Below are 18,953 nucleotides of genomic sequence, written 5' to 3'. Positions count from 1 at the left end.
AAGGAGATTTCAAGGAGATTTCAAGGAGATTTCAAGGAGATTTCAAGGAGATTTCAAGGAGATTTCAAGGAGATTTCAAGGAGATTTCAAGGAGAGATAATCATTTCTCTAAAACCTGACAAAAGGTTTACAACACTAGCATTACAAGGCATACCTTCTGTCCCCTTTATTTTCCTTACAGGAAATCCTAATATAGATCCCAAGCTTTCAATCCCCTTCCTAAGGAAACATTCTCTGCCTCCAGATGAGGTGCAGAAATTTACTGTAATCACACTGACAATTCTCAGGCTGTTATGAAGACCATCTTTTGCATTATGGCAAAAAAAAAAAACCCACACAAAACACACAGGACAAATTCAGAACTGCATTCCGTTAAGTAGTGCTCAGTAACACAAAAACATCATTTCTTCCACGCAGTTATTATTCTCACCATTAAGCACACACTTACCTTAATATTCAGAAATTTAAAAGCCTTTTAAAGTTACATACAATTTTCAATAAAAATACTACATGGTGACTGCTCTGTCAGGATAACCTAGAGACCAAATAGCTCCTTAAAAGCAAATGGTATTTATTCTGAACAAAGTCATTTTGAAGCACTAAAATCTAATTTAAAATTTTAAAACCCTTCCTCTATGTTCAAAACATTGGTACATTCAGAACCAATATGTCATCTAGACTAGAAGAGTGGTGCTTTCATTAGTCCCATGTCTATTTGAGTCTCAGACTGTCTCACCAAGGGGCTGCTACTCTACAAGTCTTCTGTTGCCTCATTTTTTGAGGAGTCAGGTCATAGCATCCTCTTTTCCCTTTCAAGTGAAGCAGAAGATCAAGCTGACATTTGTACTTCAATATTGTTAGCAATATCTAGCACACATAGTGAAGACAATTTTTATGTGAAAATTAGAGCACATGACCACATATTTCTGCAAATCATGCTGCAAAAGCACAATTAAAGCTGTTAGGTATCTTATGTAATAAGTAGGACCTTAACTCCACATTTCCCTGCAGTGAGTGGGGAGCAACAGGGAGGTTTCATGTCAGCTGTGTAACAGCCACAGAGGTGATCCTCTGCCCTGACACGTGCTGCAGCTTCCCTTGCCCTGAGCAGCCTGCCCGGCCCTGGGCTGGATACACATGGAGCCCTTTCAGTGGCAATAAGTTTAACTGCCAAGTAAAGCCCTATCCTACACCGAAGTTTCTTCTTGCTGTTCTAGACGTTAAGTCTCCATTTAGAAAACAAGGTGATCTTTAAGATGTTATATAATCAGAAGATTAACCTCCTCTGTACTGTACTGCATATCTGATTCTACAAAGCTGGACATTTAACTCTTCAGCATTTTTAAACAACCTCTGAGAATTTTATCAACTAAGTCTAAACATAGAGCCCTTGAATGCTCAAAAGCCTTTAGGCACCCACTGCTGATTTCAGTAACAGACCAGAATTGCAACAACTTTGCAGAGCTTCAGATCCTAATTCCTGCTAAATGCCCGAACACTATTCTAGAAAGAAATACAGAAAACCCTAAAACTCATTGATAAATGGCCTGTTTTTACTGTGCGTGCACCTATCGCACTGAAAAGGACATAAGCTCCAGGTAGATCAATATCTCATTCCTAAAACATGCATTTTCTACAAATACAGATCAGTATTACTAACCAGATTAGAACTGATACAGATTTACTAGACAGGGCTAAGTAATAAAAATCCATCCCAGCTATGTTGCTAATATATTAATAGAACTTGATTACATACATAAAGCATATTCAAATACTTTTGGCTGTGAGCAGTAAAGAGGCTACCCTTGCTTCCTCTCATTACTCTTATTATAGTAGGGTTTTTTGGCATGAATTTCATAATGAATTAACTCCATTTGTAAAAAGAAAAGTAGTAACAACTCTGGTAATAGGAACAAAACTTAGATTTCCACGGTCTCTACTTGGAGCACTCTTCTGACATTCACTAACTATGGAAGAAAACAAATTTCTAGTGAAATTGAAAAGGACTCTTCCAAAAAGGCGGAAAATTTAAGACATTGCCAAGTGTTTTTGAGCAGCTGATACAGCTGGATCAGAACAGTCTTCTCCACAGGTGCCAGTGTACTGTGACCAAGCCTTAGACCCCAGCTCTGGCACTGACAGCCACTCCTGGCACTGACACTGCCAGCTCAGAATGCCAGATGGTGGCAAGAAGCTGCCTCTATCCTGGCAAAACTGAACTAAGCTGCGAATGGATTGTGAAGAGCTTTCTGCTAGAATTTTCTGACCATATAACAAAATAATAAAAGAATTAACTCACTATAAAGGCTAGAAATAAAGTTTTCATTCTTTGGGGGAAGGGAAGGGCAAAAAAGGAATTACCAAAAAATCATTATCATTTTATATACTATAAATTTGGAACAACTGAACTTTTACTCGATAAAATTTAGTTTTATGAGTAACCCAGCACAAAAGACAGTAATAAAAACCTTTAGTACCAAAACTCAAGTACAGCAGGGGTCTTTAATCTCAGCAGATCAGTGGCACTCAACAGCAAGCACCTTTTTGTGGGATATCATAATGTACATGTTTTTACAGAAATAAAGACCGAGGAATAATTTTGTCATTACTGAATAATCCCCCAAATAACAGCTGTGTTGGTCATGTGTCACTGAAGACACATGCATAACTTGAAAGCTTTGAACAGAACCACAAAAAGTAGTCAAGATATTCCCTTCTCAAGCCTTTTCTTCAAAGTGTCTCAACCCTCCGAACAGGCAAACTTTTCAATGCACTAAGAACTGCAGGGGATATATGGCACAAAATCACCAAGCTTTTTTTCCAAAAACTCCAAGAGACCAAGTCCACACATCGCATTAACTAAAAAGAGAAGGTTGGTAAATCAGGAATACATTTGTTTATCTGATAATCTTACATTAATATTTTGCACAGGGAATAATGTTGAATTTACACAGGATTACACATATAAAAGACGAAAGATCACCTAGCACTGGAGGAACCATACAGATCTTTCAATTTATTATTAAAATATTAATGTCTGAATAAAGATCAAACTTTTTGACATTTCATCAAAAAACAAATTAATGCTCTAGTAACTAGAAAAACATGTAAGGCTTAACTAGATTTGTCTAATTTAAATCAGTTTTTGCCAACCGTGCTCTCACAAGGATTGGTTAACAACTGAACACTTCAAAGAAATATCTGGTTAGACAAGAAACAGGGAATAGTGAGAGGTGTGGAAAAGTATTCTTCATTCCTATTGAAAAAATCCACCACCTTTTCCAGCATAGAATCACTATAAATGTTTGTTACACACTCTCTGTACAAACAGGTATTTTTACCTCATGGAGCCAAGTGATTAAAATGATGGGGCCTTATTATCAGGCCTCCAAAATATGGCATTAATACATCTTAAAAATGACCACTGCTTATTTTCTTCTTACTACTCCTTGCCTTCTACCTGTCTATTCCCTTCTCATACCTTAAAGATTGGCATGACAAAACCAAGAAAGATATTTAGATATTAATCAACACTGACCTATGCTGAAGCACATGCAGGGTTTTCTCCCTAACACACAGGGTGCTTTTCCTTGAAGTTTTATCTGTCTGTTGTTGTATTACGTGGCATTCATGCACGGGTCTGAACCAATTTTTACATTAAGGGTAAAGAAATAAGCTTGGCAATCACTTTATAGTAAAGAGCACTTTTTAATATATTCTTACACTTCTAGAACTACAAAAAGAATCCGAGCCTGTTATTTAGGCCAAGTGTTTGAAAAAAATGCATATACGAACAGCTAGACGTCACAGCTATGTGCCTTTTTACAAAATTAGCTACAAGAACTAGATGCTTTAACCAAAACTTAAAATATATCAGTATACTTCGAAAGTGCAGAGAATTTAATTCTATCTTCCAGTATGATATATGCAAAGAATTCTCACATCAAGTTACACTGCTGTGCATGAGTGGATTTTTAAAAGACACCGTATGTACCCAGATATTTTTCTTTTTCTTGCCTGTTTTTACTTGTTAACCTGTGGAAACTCAGGGAAATTGCTCTTGACAGATTTAAATCACAGCAGACAGTCTCAATTTTTGCTCTATTACTTCAAAAGAACAATTTGTTTACAGGTGCTACAGAAGCATTTTGCAGGTTTGCAATGCTTGTTTGCTTTTAGCTTTTGAGTGAAACATTTCTGCAAAAATAAAAGCTCCCCAGGATGAGCAATAAACTGCATATCCAACTGGCTAATCTGCTTTGGGTGATCTATAATATATAGCACTTACCTGGACTGTACAAACACCAGCTAAAAATTGAGTAAAGACACAGATACAAAAGTGCCATTAAGTATATAAAAGACATGCAAAGCCAAGCTGTCAGCTTGAAGGTGAAAGTTTAACATATTATCTCAACATATTTTGACCTGCATTATGAGTTATAAAATTCTAGACTTGCAAATTTCTGTAACTCCTTTAATTCAGTATCTTAGCTGAAAGATCTTACAGCACTAAGAGTAGAAATAGGAATTGTAGGAATAACTAATATGTAAAGGAGGAACAGAAGAACAGAGAAACACTCTTAGATATCATGGCCAAGTCAAAAAAAATCATCCTGTGCTTCTTCCCAGCTTTAAAAGATCCTGGCCAAGCTCCACTGCATTAAAGTAGGCTGCATCTATCAAAAACAAATGCTTCTGCAATGTTATATGTAAATATTCCTCATGTCAAACAACTGTTATGTGCTGCAGAGCCTACACTCTTTAGCAAGGGTGTTTCACATAAGCAATTGCATTTAGAATAGTCTTGATCTACCTTCACCGTTTAAATATCAGTCCACTAGATGGTTTGTGTTCCACAGGTACAAAAAAACCCTCTGGATATAAATGGTTACAGGGCAGTTTCCAGCAGGATTGCTGCCACGAGGGAACGCCAGTCCCTTGCCCTGGGGAGGCAGAACAGTTGTTACTTGCCAGCAATGGAGATGTTATCATTTGACAGTTGTTCAGCAGTCTAATATAGAACAAGCTGGTGCTAAGGTCAAAGTCTGACGCTGAGGTAGCAGGGAAAAACACCGGCCTCAAAGAACCTTTCTGGGACAATGCAGCTACTTCAAGACCCATGACACTTCTCCTGAGGACTGATGAAATGATAAATTTTCAGTAGTCTGTCAGATCAGTCTCCTTGCTGACAGATTTCACTTCGGGCCTTGCATGCAAGTACAAAGACAAGATCAACAAATGAACTCTTATGCAGTAACTAGTTTTAGACAGGACCAAGACCAGTCAGATCTGGATTTGAAAAAGAAATGCAATTATGAAAAGTCTATATCTTCATAATATGTGACACTCCAATGAAAATTAATTAGATTTTACAGTGAAATAATGTGATTTTCTATTCCTAAGCGGTTTGTAATACACCCTTAGCATTTTATTTCATTTCATATCCTTAGTATATTCAAACAAAAACAATTAAAACTATTTTTACTTCCAAAGGCAAGTGGTGTTTGAATATTTAAGGCAAACAATGAGCAGCACATGTTTCTGTCAGGGTTCTTATAGTATGTTAGAGATTCATTACCATGAAAACTAAACACTGTTGTTAAATTTCATTTTTCTTGAAGTGATGTTTACATATGCAAAGACTTTGTTTAAATATTGGAAAAGAAGATTTAAATACCAAAAAACTTTAACCTAATATACAGAAGTTAAATTAAGTGCTGCAGTGAGTGAGCACCTGAGCCCTTTCTTCCATACTTGCAGGGATTAAGTGCTTGCTTCATATTTCAATCACACTTTAGTAATTCAAAAGGGATCCAGTTTTATGCATGAATTCAAACTACACTAAGATTGAAAACCAAAATAACAATTAATATTAACTATGGCCTCAGTCATTTTACATTAACCTTTCATTTGCAAGTATACCATGCCATACCTTCACCTGGTGCTTCTCCTTTAAACCACCTCCATGCACATCAACCCAAATAAACTACTCAACTTCGTATTCCAAGTGCTTCTTCCGGAAACCTTTTCTTTTCAAATACTTTTAATACTGTGATTATTTCTCCATTCCAAATATATTTGTCACTCACTTCATTTTGGTTTGCAATTGACAGTTAACTGCAATGTATGCCTATATTACATCAATTCCCCAAATTAGCCAAGCAGATCATTGCTTTGTTGTATTAGAAACTAGACTTGAAAATGGACATAACAATTTTGCACATCTCCTGAGAAAAAGACTTGTGGGTCCCACCAACATCAAGAACCTAAAATGAAGCAAGTGTCACTAGAGACCTATTTAACTAAGCACAATTTCATCTCCTAGCTACCAGATTCCAACCTATACAATACCAGAAATGATAAAAGACACAATGTGTAATCTTGGTCACCAAAAGAGTTGAATGAAATGTAAAATAGTTTAGTATCAATAACTGCAATAATCAAAACACTACCTGTAAAGCACAGTAGCAGGAGATCGCTTTCTGTATTACCCAAATATTGACAGGTAAAGAACAATTATTCACAAACATATCTTAGGATACTGAAAACATTTTTATCAAGATGCAGTTCTACAAGGCTGCAGTAAAGTCCAGGCAGGAAGCTAACAAAAAAGATAAAATCCACAACGTATTATTTTAACATAGGATCCACAGCATATTATTCATGGCAGTCATGACAAACAGTTCATGGACAGTCTTCTCAGGCATTATCCTTTATCAGAAGGAAGGAAATACCTGGGAATAATGCATTTAGCAAATGGAAAAAAACGTGACTTGTAGGAAAAAGTTGCCCACCGCATACTTAATTTTAGACTGCATAACCACAGCAAAATCCCATATTTGAATATACTTTTTGATATCTTCTTTCTGGAGCTACTCCAGCTTTCTAATCCTTTGATTAAATAAACATATCATGGCCTCTGCTGGACTCATTTGTGAACCTTAAAATCTGCAGAAGCAGAAATGCTTGCCAGATTCAGGCAACTACAAGTGCTCATGAATTTCAAAGACCAACCAACTCAGACAGGCAAACTATCTGTGCCACTTTGTGCTCCAGGGTTGAAGCATAATTCCACTGAAGTTTACTGAAAAAGTTACAGGGGCTTCAGTAGAAATAGGAGCAAACAACAGGACTCCACAAACTGAGAAATATTCTTCTGTTTTACAAATCAAAGTGAAAGCCAGAGACATCAATGACAGTCTAAGAGAGAAGTCTCTAACTGCTGGAGCGGGAAAAGGCAAAGCAGGATAGCAAGTGCCTCAAATATTCAGATACTAAGAGGCAGGGAAAGCGGATAGGGTTATTTCCAATATGCAGCGAGAAGACAGCCATAGAAAACACCAGAAAAGGGCTCTTTATTTGGAGGTTCAAGTCAATGAAGAGATGAAAACAAATCAAATATTACGGATGTCAGTAGGGAGGTCCATTGCTCATATCACACACAAAAAGTCTTCACAGAAATACACACAGAAAATAAACCATAGGCATATTCCTTTGATGACAAAGGAAAAAATGAAGCAGATTTTTAAAACATTCACATAAACAAAAGCTTATTTTTTTCTGAAGAACAATTTTAACAGTTGCTTCAAAGCAAGCAAGAACACACACATGGAGATTTTTAGGGTCCAAAAGCAAATCTAGATATTAGAACACACTGATTTTTTGGAATGATATTAAAAACTTTTATATTTCCCAAGTATAACTTCTAAAAAGTAGATTACAGAAGTGTAGAAAAACCTTTCAACAATAAGAAAATTATCAGAAATTAATGTTAATTTTAGACAGTAAGATCACAGCCTGCAAATCAAATCAACACCTTATATTCAACCTGATATATTTAACAACTTGTACTATTAAAGAATGACTTTTTTGCCTTTAGTGTACCAAATATCTTTTATATAGATTGAAATGCTTAAAACTGATAGGTTGAAATGCTTAAAAATTTAAGTACTATGAAATAGATCAGGATTTCTCCAAAGCTGCAGAAGAAAAAAGAAAAGACAGCTAGTGCTCTTCCTCTGGAGCTTTTTGCTTGTAGCTTGCTAGCTTAGGGTACTTCAGCTCGTGAGAACTACTATTATTACCTGAAAAAAATAGCCTTTGATGCAAACTTACCTTAACATTAAAAAAAACCCAAACACCACACACTTATCTACTTGCTCTACGTACTTCTACATATGAATGCTTTAGGTATTGATGAACTACCACAGCTTAATAAATATTTTAAATCTTTTTCAGACTAAATAGCAAAAAAACAGCAAAGGAAGCTACATACCTTCAGACATCTCCTGCCCTTCATTAGTATCTCTTGCCCTTTCTCACTGAATCTTTGACTGGATCATAGGAGGAGCTTTTGGTATCAAGAGTTCTGCGTTGCCTGGCTTCCTGAAGAGCTTTCTGGGTGGGACCTTCCAGGCCTTTCTTCGTTTCAAGTTCCTGGCCTGCTATAAAATATATAGATAGAGCATAAGCCTCTTAATACTACCTGGAGATGAAAACAATCAAAATGATACCACAAGGAAATAGCAGGTTACTGAGCTATACATGTAACTTATTCCAAGACCGTGTACAACTGCTCTCCACAAGCTATTTTTGTGTGATCTGCTAGAACAGAACACTTGATGAACACTTTATTTAACAGGATAGTAGTGTATATATAGTATATAATAGTGGGTATATATACACACATATAGAACATAGGCTTTAGACTATAGACTTAAGTCTCAGATTGCAAAATATTGTTTATGTTTTGTATCAGGCTAAAGTATATATCTGACTAAAGCAAATGAGACCTTACACTACACATCTGTAAGCGCTCACTCCTTTAGAATAAAGTTAGGACCTGGGCCACAAAATACAAACTTAAAATCACCAATTTAACAAGCACACTTGTTAAATTGGTGCAACTGTGCAACTTAAATGAAAATTATAATAGAGAACTGTGCCTGGTCTAACACATTATGTTTATTCTCATTGTTAAAAAGAGTTTAAAGCTGCTGTTGCAGACACCCTAAGTAACTTTTTCTATGCTGAAGAACTGCACACTGCAAAACCGTTTATGTCAAATACCTTCTCCTCAGTAACTGCTAGCTGCAGAACACCAAGTTTGAGCTTTATACTTACAAGCCATCACTGTCACAGCTGAAAAGGTTAAAAAGCCCAAACTATTCCAAAAGAGACTGAATCATAAAACACTGTTGTGACTGCACAAAGATGTCAACAGCTTGTGTTTTCAGATTTTTCTATTCTGGTTGCATCGTAGCTGGAATGGGATCAACTAAGCTTAAACACTAGAACTGGTGCCTTCCAGATATCATGTGGCATGACCTTCTGAGAGCAATTACATCAGATCAAGGAAACGTAAAGGAGAGCTAACAGGCTTTAGCAAGGAGTTAATTCAGCCATGGGGAGAGAAATTCACTGGGTTCAGCTTTCAAATATGACTTGGTAATAAATAAGCAGCTGTTTGTAGAGAATAAATGTACCGAGTAACAATTTGTATGTTAGAAATATGTTTTGACAGTCAGTTGTTATATCAGTGCTCAGGTATGCAAGTAAACCACAAAATTACTTGACTCCTCCAAGCAAAAGTGGTCTTTCAGAGCACTAATTAACAGTGTCTTACTTCATAAGCTAAGATGTAAATTAAATGCTTGGTTGGTATAAACCAGGAATCTAAAAACAAAATTGTGAATTGTCTTTGATAACATGCCTCTAGGTATGATCCTGCTACTGCTTCAGGTAGAATGAGATGAACATTTTCATACATAAGCACCCAATCCTTTATAAACCTGATAAAGAAGAAAAAGGATGTGCTGGACCTCATTATCCCTATTGAAAACCCCAGGCTGCTGAGCAAACTCAAAGCTAAAGCCACTTGCAATGCCTCGCAGCCAGACCCAGTGCAGTGGGACCTGCGGCCTGGTGAGGGTGAGAGGAGAAGCAGCAGTGACAGCAGCAACAGGGAGTCTCCTGCTCTCAGCAGCTCCTGGGCACACAGGCATTCATTTGCTTCCCTGCTCTGTGAAAGCAGATAGCCAACCAGAAAAGGCATCTTTCTTTGGCAAATAACAACTTGCCAATCTGGATGCTTGTTATCTTTTAATGTACTCATGTATGAAACTAAGATGGTGAGTCCTGAGACAAGGGCAGCTGAAGCAAGGGTGGCTTGCAGGCCTTTTAAGTCTGTAGCTCAGAAGAACCAGTGTCGAACTTAAATTTACAGAGAAATGTAGCAAACATTTCTCCCGTGTTTATGCACTGCTTGTTTCCCAAGGTTTCAATTATCTTGTCTCCTGAATAAGAAACCGAGAGGCAACAAAACATGACCATCTTTCAAGAGGCAGCAGAAAGTACCTGACGAAGAGACAGTATCACCCACAGACACATGAGTATGACCTATGGAGCACAATAAAAATTATGCAGTATGAGAGGACATGGCGCTATAAAGAAATGAACTGAAATATCACTTGATTTGTGATACACATGGCATGAGGGAAATTAAGGCTTGTCTAAGCACATGGGTGGCTGATGAGCTTAATAATTTGCTCTGGAGACTTTAAGTGATTTTCTTTTTTTTTATTTATTTATAAGTGCTCCCCTGCTTGTCACTTTTTGGTATTATAAAGTGTTCTCAAGGTTTTTGGAGAATAAACAAGTACTGAGAACAGCCGGAGAGTGCTTTTTTGAATCACTCAAACACCAAATGAAAGTATGTGTAATATGAAAAGGAGACAGATGGGGCATCTATAATGTAAAACACTAGCACAGAGGAAGCACCCACACTATATATCTCCAAGCCAGAGCATAATGAAAAGCTGAATGCAATATGTCCTTCTCCTAGACTAGTGTAAAATAAAAAGCCCATTCTCTACCTTCTTGTCTGCAGCATGAAGAAAGCAAGCACTGTGCTCTTGACTAGAGCAGAGGTTTTCATGTTTTGCTGTAACAAGACCTGTACCACAACAGAGCATTACTTGTAGGCCCAGCCAAAAACAATGTGTTTTGGGGCACTGAAGTGTGCCTGGCTATAGAACATGATGCTAATTTATAGAAACAGGCAGAATGCAAAACCACAATGAAGACTGAAGAGACTAAATGATAGCTGTACTTTAATACTTCACTGTATTTAGCTCCGAAAGTACAAATAGCAGGTGTCATATTGAATCAGTAGCTTCATTTTTGTACATAAAATGAAAATCAGAGCTTATTTTCTGCCGGGCAGGACTTTACAGGTATTCCACCTCCTTAAAGATTTAGAGCAGCTATGCTCTTAACCAAAATACCCCACATCCTCCAAGAGAGGCAGGGTTTGCTGTAGCATATACTGAACTTGTTTTGAGACTGCCAAGGAAAATGAGCACCAAAGTCAAAAGACATCTCAGCCATCGAAGCTTCCACTGCTGCGTGGTAGCAAAGACGACCAGCATCTTTCAGACGATTACAACTCAATTATATCAACTACATGTACATTAGTAATAGGCAAGCAGCTGCAGACATCTGAATGTCTTAAGTCATTCTAATAGCCAGGAAAATGCTATTTATTTTGCTCAACTACAGATAGTAAAACACTTATTTGATTGGCTATTCATTTCCTTCCTGGTCCTGCCTTTTATACAGCAATTTTATACGATGAAAGTAAATCCAGGAAATGTGGGATCTAATCAAGTTTGTCAAAAGTTTGGGTTACTCGGTGGCTTTTCATCTGAGCGTTCTGCTATTGGTATGGAACTTTTGGCCTTTCAGTTTTTCTCATGTGCTTTTCCCAGCATATTGAAGTACCCTAACTGCAAGAAATCTCATCTGAAACTTGTGTGATATTAGATACCTGCCTGGTCACCTGTGAAATGTAACCAAAATTAGGAAACAGGTTCAAAATCATTAGTAGGATGCACAGTGTGGCAGCATGAGCTTCATTTACTTCAGAAATGATGCATGCATTGCGGGGGTTGTGCTGACAGTGCAAGCTCCTGACAATAGTTTCATAATTACACATGCATTCAGCACACCAGGGAGTAGTGTCATGCCACAGAGAAAAAGGCCATGCCTAAGAGCATAAGTGCACAATAGAAGAAAATCAGGCACCAAACAGGTTTTGAGGATAAAGTCCTTCCACCCTTACTCATGCATTTCATATTGTCATAACCAACTCACCCATGGACATATAGATATGTGGATATATGTCAGAGTAAATATTCAGAATTTAAGAATATTTTACCTTTTGTCACAGGATTCTGAATGGTATGTCCAGACTCTAAATTTTGTAGCGCAGCTTGTAAACCTGTAATCTAAAATTAAAAAAAAAAGAGACAGTATGAACATGTTGCCTTTTACTGTCTATTCACAACACACTTGTGTGTACATTTAAGTACAAGGATTTACATATAATTATTCCATGTCCTGATCATTATTTCTAATTGAGTTGCAAATATTCCTAACGCTAGATTTTAGAAATACCCAGTAAAACCATGGGATAAAAAAAGCCATCTAGAATTTCTCAAGAATACTTTTACAGCTCTGAAAACAATGCAGATATTGTGCTATCAGCTTTTAGTACTGTTACCACTGACTTAATCCTTAGCTCAGTAGTAATGACATATAGTTCTGTGCTCATAAAATGCCAAAAAGTATAGTACTATAAGTTACAGAACAGCTCTCATTCCAGAACACTTATAGTTCATAACTAGGTAGATCTTACATAAGTTCCCAAAATTTCATAGTATGGAAACAACTTTGAAAGCTGTTTTATGTTTTTCATTCTTGATTCAGCCTAAGTCTATATGGACAGTAACCTCTTTTTCTCTAGGACATTTTCTTTCACTTATTTCAATATCAAACATATACTCCTCAGTCTTTTCAAAGTAAGCCCTCGGGTGACCTAAGCAAAATTGGAGGCGGAGGAAAGAAAGAATTGAGAGATGAGAGCTATTAAATAAGAGAGAGAACAGGCTCAATTCCTTTCATGTTACCCACATAAAGCTGGCACAACTACTGAAATGCAATGCATTTGGTAAGATTTTTTTTTTTTTTAAACAAATAACCTATTGGTTAAACACATGAAAGCCAGTTTTCTGTTCTTCATCCATCCAATCTCTGCTTAGAGTACTTTCTGCTAGAGGGGCAGAATGGCACATACGGCAACCTATACATCAGGTAGGTTTTGCTCTTATAATCTTACTCTGCTCACAAGATAGAAAAGCTGTGCCTGCACCTAACAGTTTTAGAAAGGTAATACAAAGATCATTCCTGGTTATCTTTAGGAAAAGGCTTCAGAAAAACAGTAATAAATGTTCTAATCAACCAGCTTCTACAGGTATAGGTGGACATGTATTAATTCACAGGAATATCACAACTTTCCTTGAGCTGCTAACACTGATAGCTGTATGAAAATCTGCACATCACCTGATGAGTGTCACTCTGCCCAAGTCAAAGGCTGAGTACTGTCATCTTGATAAAATTTTCACAATAAAGTTTTATAAAGTAACAAAAAGCCAACTAAAGTGTTCTGCTGAAAACTATAGCATAGGGATTGAATTGTTTTATGAGGAGTTACTTGTTTCTTCAACAAAGCATTTAACAAAAACATTCCATATGGCTTAGCAGGTGTTGTTCACCATAATTTTACCTGCCCAACTGCTCTGTCTCTCTCCAAACTAGTCAACATTTTCTGTCTCAGGGTAGTTTGATATTTTTCAGTCAGCTGCTTCAGCACTGGTTCATATGATGCATAATGCGCCTTCAGCCTATGAACAAAAAAAGAAGAAATGCTTCTTTAAACATGAGTTAAATTTATCTGTGTAACCTTTATTTTTTTATCTAGTATTCAGGAAAAAAATGCCAAAAGATTAATACATAGAAAAAAAAAAAGCTAGTATGTAGTCATGTAACTGGAGAGCTGAGAGAGAATTCAGCAGTAAATGAAATCAGTTTCTTCAGTTTTTAAAACAGGCCATTCGGTTTTGGTTTAAGTTCTCATCCTTCATTTCTCCATCCATCACATGCATAATACACAGTAATTCTTGGTAATCTGTTTTCTTCTGGCAGATGGATGATACTGCATTGAAAGAAAGATTTATAATTATCTGACTACCAACTAGGATCCTAATCTAGGAAAAAGATGTAATCTTTTTCTTGACGGCACATTCAGAACACCTAGAGGCTAATTCTCCAAACCAACCCAAACTCGGGTTTTCTGCAGCATCTTTCAAGACAAACTAATCTGTACAGGAATACTTAAAAACTTCAACCACACTGTATCTGCAAAAGATACACGAGTGCTCTTGCATTGATACATGCAGATTTTAGAGGAAAATATATAGATTATAGAACTACTAAATGCACGAGCTGATAATATTAGCAAGCCAAAATTCTGGAAACTGGTTGAGCTGCAGACATAAGCTGCTGCCTAGGTTTATTTTGTAGCTGCTCCTAGCATAAAGTTATGCAAAGGAGAGAGACGATCAAGAGATTCACTTTTATCTTGCCCAGTGATCTTTAGATGGGCAATCCGCAAGTTCTGCTTACGAGGGAAAGGTACAATACTTAGAAAAGTCAGAATATAAAAGTGACAACATTTTTAGAATGTATTTTACAAATTTTAAATACCAATTAGCTAGTTGGATCTTAATTTCACCAAAAGCATAAAAGCAAATTAACCAGAACAAGTCCAAAATGTGGAAGTACAGGAAGCACCACTTACAGGAATCACAATTATTAAGTTTCTGAACTCAGTAGGATATAAGTTAGCATTGTAACTGATAGATATCTAAACCCAAAAGTCAATTAGGGCTGAAGATACTAAAGAGTTGGGTGAAAAAAGTGATCCATGTTTTCGGCTGAGATACTATATACTATAGTAATATATTACCACATTCAAAGCATGAAAAATACAGAAATCATTTAGAAGTATTTCAGGGACAGTCATGTGGAGCTAACAATTATGAAGCTAGCTTTATTTCAGTACTTCACATTTGTTCTGAGGCAACAACTCAGGGTATCTTTATTTTCACAAGTGGCAATAAAAATCAGTTTTTACCTTTTTATGTCACAAATAAGTTTGTTTTTCTCTTGAACCACTCGCTTATGATGCATTCGATGAAAATCCCGTTCTTTCTGCATTTTTAGGAGAGCTTCTTTGGCTTTGCTAACACAAACAGAAAATGCAAGAGAATATTATTTGTCTTTCCCCACTAGATGCTCTTCAACATATGTTATATATACAGTATCCCCTTACAGATATGCATATATCTCCTGCATCAAAGTTAGAGATTTTTGGTAGTATTCCCTGTAGTAGACAAGTACTTTTGAGGTCTTTTTGCTACTAACTCACAAAGAGAGTAGGTATTTTTCACATTACCTTTCCTCAGTTCCTTTGCGCAGATTTCAGAGGGCTTTTGGCATTATACATCTCAAGACAGCTGAGATGGTCAATCATTTTAGACCTAAGTGAATCTTGTGGAAGTACCTATTCAAACTACAGTTTACTAGAAAATATTTGCTGAAGATTTAAGTTTTACTGAAAAAGTTTTGCAAAACTGAGTTTCCAAAGTCTACATCTAGCATTGTCACATGATGGAATATGACACAGATGGACAACCCTATGATTGCCCTGTAAACATGTACCTAGAGAGCTTCTGGGAAGAATAAACACAATAAAAAATTCCACGTCTAGTTAGATCAAGCTGGCAGCTTGTCCCCAGGTGTTACCTTTAACATTTGACAGCAGGATGAAAAGGACACTATTTCAAAGTTCACTCCAAAGTCACTGGTTACCTATTGTTTTCTAAGCATTTTCCACACAAAGCTAAAGGACACTGAGATACTCTATCTTAAATCCGGCATATGTTTAACACACAGATTTTCCTTCCTTTGACTTACACAGGTTTGGAAAGAACCATCAGTAAAAGAATGGTTCTGTTAAAGGATACTTACAATTATCTTGCACAGAAACTAGGTATTTGTTCTTTGGAAAAATGAAGACCATTTCTACTTCAAAAGGCATTTGAAAAATAATCGACAGTATAATTGTATCTCAGCAGAATGTCAAAGTTACAAGTCCAGGAATACCAACAAATGCTACTCTATTCCATTTAATAATAAAAATATTTACTCTTTATTATATATTCGCTACTATTTTCTGTTTACTGCCTATACAAACTAACATTCTTATTCATGTAAGTTTGTATGTGAATTGTTCCTTGTAGCAAGAACAGCCGGAAGACTTAAGAGCAGCACAGTCAATTTAATGCCACAGTTTATCAGAGCTGAGGAAAAAACATCAGGAAAATGAAAATAGGCAGGGCTACCCCTGCAGTAACTTGAAAAAAAAGCTGCAGGTCTGCACAAAAGTGGGCATATGTACACAAATACCAAAGGTCTTTTAGGGTAGATCTTCCAAGGCCTGAGAATTGTCTTGTTCCCATTGAATTTAAGCAAGTTTTGCTTAGATATCATTTAGTAACAAGTTGGTCAAATATACAACAGGAAAGATGCATTTACAAATTGTGCACAAAATAAAAGCTGTGCATTCTTTTTTATGGTAGAAAAGGGTAAATATGCACAGGTAGATTTTGGTACTGAAGTAGAAGGTAACTGAGGATTTTATGGCTGGTGATAACAGTAACTGTAGCAATAAACACCATTTCTAAGAATGTTTTATCTTTTGACTGTTACTGTGGCTGTAAACCGGTACATACTTGTATATACACCCATAAAAATCAGGATAGAAAAATACCTGCAAATATTTAAACTTTCCTAAATGGTGTCTGAACTCAGTTAAAAAGCCTCAGCACAAAATTCTATACAACTCTCATTTAATCTACCTTATGAACTCCTACCTGTTTCAAGAACTTCATATCAGGCACCAGTCTGTCATCTTAAACGTGATATATCATGAAGTTGTCTACAAACCTTTAACAAAAGCCAGATACTACCTGGCTATAGAAAGAGACCAAAACATATGGCATTCAAGGTATTTTCTATCAGATGGGCAGAGTTTAATATGGCTATGAAGTTATAATTCATTATTTAAATGAGTGACAATTGAGTGACAAATCATTATGGATGACATATTACACTGATTTAATGAGCTAAGAATCTTATCCCCTACCTATGCTAGCTAGTCTACTGCAAGAGAGAGCAATTTTCAGAAGTAATGTTTTCAAGTCTCTCTAGTATTGGAAAGAATATCAATACTGCTTTTAACAACAGTATTTCAGTAGACAGTTAGATTCAAACTAAATAGAAGGGCAAAACTTAGGGGGTATTTTATCTAAGCCCTCCTACACTGCCAAACAAGGCAAATTGGTTTTGATTTCTATGGCAATTTTAGATAAGAATTAGTAATACACCTAAACTTCACCACAGTATCACTAGCTTTGGAGCTAAAGAATTCTGCTGCTAATTATTTCTCTTAAAGCTTCTAGCTTCAATACCTCAAGATGCCTTCCGACATTAGACAACCTATTCACAATGCATACTTATTGTATACAGGAAGTCAAGCTGACTACAAATCTCTAAATAATGAAAAACAGCAAAATTTCTCTAGTCGTCTGCAATCTCTTCAATTTGCCTGTCTGCTATACAGCCATGTAAATATTCTATTAAAATACCCCAAATACAGTTACATTTAGCTTCTAAACCCTGAATCTTTTCTGCCAAATGTTAAACATGAGAGCAGAAGGTAATTGATTTACAGGCGTTTGCTGTGGGCCCCCCATGCTGCTTAATTCACAAATAACATCTCTTCAGCAAGCTGGCTGTCAAGAATAGCAAGCTCAGAAACACCCCAAGTAATTAAAAGTTGTTTTCCATCACAACTCACAGCACTGAATCTCACCACAAAAGCTTTCTGACTGATCCAAAGAGCCAAATGGGGCTTTCTTTGATCAGAAGTTATTTTCTCATCAGTCAAATCAACATTTCTTCATCACTTTTCAACATTCTCTTGCTATTGCCAACTAGTGAATTCTCAATATTTGAAAGCCCAAGTTGTCCTTGAGGTAATTTTGGCTCCTGCTAAAATATTTTCTTTATAATACCAAGGCTATCAGCTCCAGTTATTCCATATAGGAACAGCAACAACGCTGTTAATCACTGTATAGTGATTAACTAAATCAATTTAGTACTAGGTGGTGCAATCTGGGTTGATTAATAGGACAGAAACAGTCTAACTCCAGCATACAGATATTAGAACTGTTCAGCTTCATCCACAGCACAGCAGTACAGCAACACTTTCTTAATTCATAAAGCTTTCCTAACACAAAGTGAAACTCACAGTAAAAGTACTCAACTTGAGCCGTTTCTAACAGCAAAGTGAGAAGTGTTACAAACCAAGCAGTGACCATTATCACAGTCTAAGTCTCCCTACTACATATATTCCATACAACAGTCAGGAGAATGACTGACAAATAGTGAAGAAAGACATCGTAACAAGTGCTTGAATAAGGTGCAAAGTCCAACACTTAACATTGAACGCTAAAACACATTTATCCAATTCTAATATGTACCATACATAATGCCCCTGTATCTCCTATACAGGAGGAAAGAGAAGAGATCCAATGGCCAAAAAAGGAAGAGAGTAAGAGATTTTTATAGATGGCCCAAGTCAAAATATACCCAGTATAACAACAGTTTTAAAAATTGTAGAGTATTGATGATTGTGAAAGCTTTTCACATTAATAGTTAAAATAATTAATTCTTTTCTTAGCAAATAAAAAACTACAGATAATAGCTGAGATAATCAGTATACCAGCTGAACATCCCTTTAAGAACCATGTAAACATTCAATTTTCAGAGAAGAATAATTTAAATAAAAATTAATAGCTTGAGAAAAATAAGTTGCAGTTATTAATTTTTATTTTAAGAGGTCCACATTTTAAAGTTATGCTCTAGCAAAGGCAAAACGAGCCCATTTTGATTTGCCCTGAGGTGTCACGGCAAATTCTGCAAACACC

General features: G+C 36.4%; 1 protein-coding gene across 1 annotated transcript in view; it reads right to left on the bottom strand.

Moving 5' to 3' along the window:
- Positions 1 to 18,953, bottom strand: part of SPAG16 (sperm associated antigen 16) — a 35,987-nt gene that overhangs the window by 1,873 nt on the left and 15,161 nt on the right. Inside the window, exons 6-9 of the mRNA XM_026048478.1 lie at positions 15,035 to 15,142; positions 13,625 to 13,742; positions 12,218 to 12,287; positions 8,276 to 8,444 (exon numbers count right to left, since the gene is read on the bottom strand). Of these exons, the coding sequence (XP_025904263.1) occupies positions 8,299 to 8,444; positions 12,218 to 12,287; positions 13,625 to 13,742; positions 15,035 to 15,142 (442 nt within the window). The 3' untranslated portion in view covers positions 8,276 to 8,298. The remainder of the gene's footprint in view (positions 1 to 8,275; positions 8,445 to 12,217; positions 12,288 to 13,624; positions 13,743 to 15,034; positions 15,143 to 18,953) is intronic.

This window comes from Nothoprocta perdicaria, unplaced genomic scaffold, assembly GCF_003342845.1.
Source record: "Nothoprocta perdicaria isolate Ctin4 unplaced genomic scaffold, notPer1 scaffold_11, whole genome shotgun sequence".
Taxonomy (NCBI): domain Eukaryota; kingdom Metazoa; phylum Chordata; class Aves; order Tinamiformes; family Tinamidae; genus Nothoprocta; species Nothoprocta perdicaria.
This window is presented reverse-complemented; position numbering and strand designations above follow the sequence as displayed.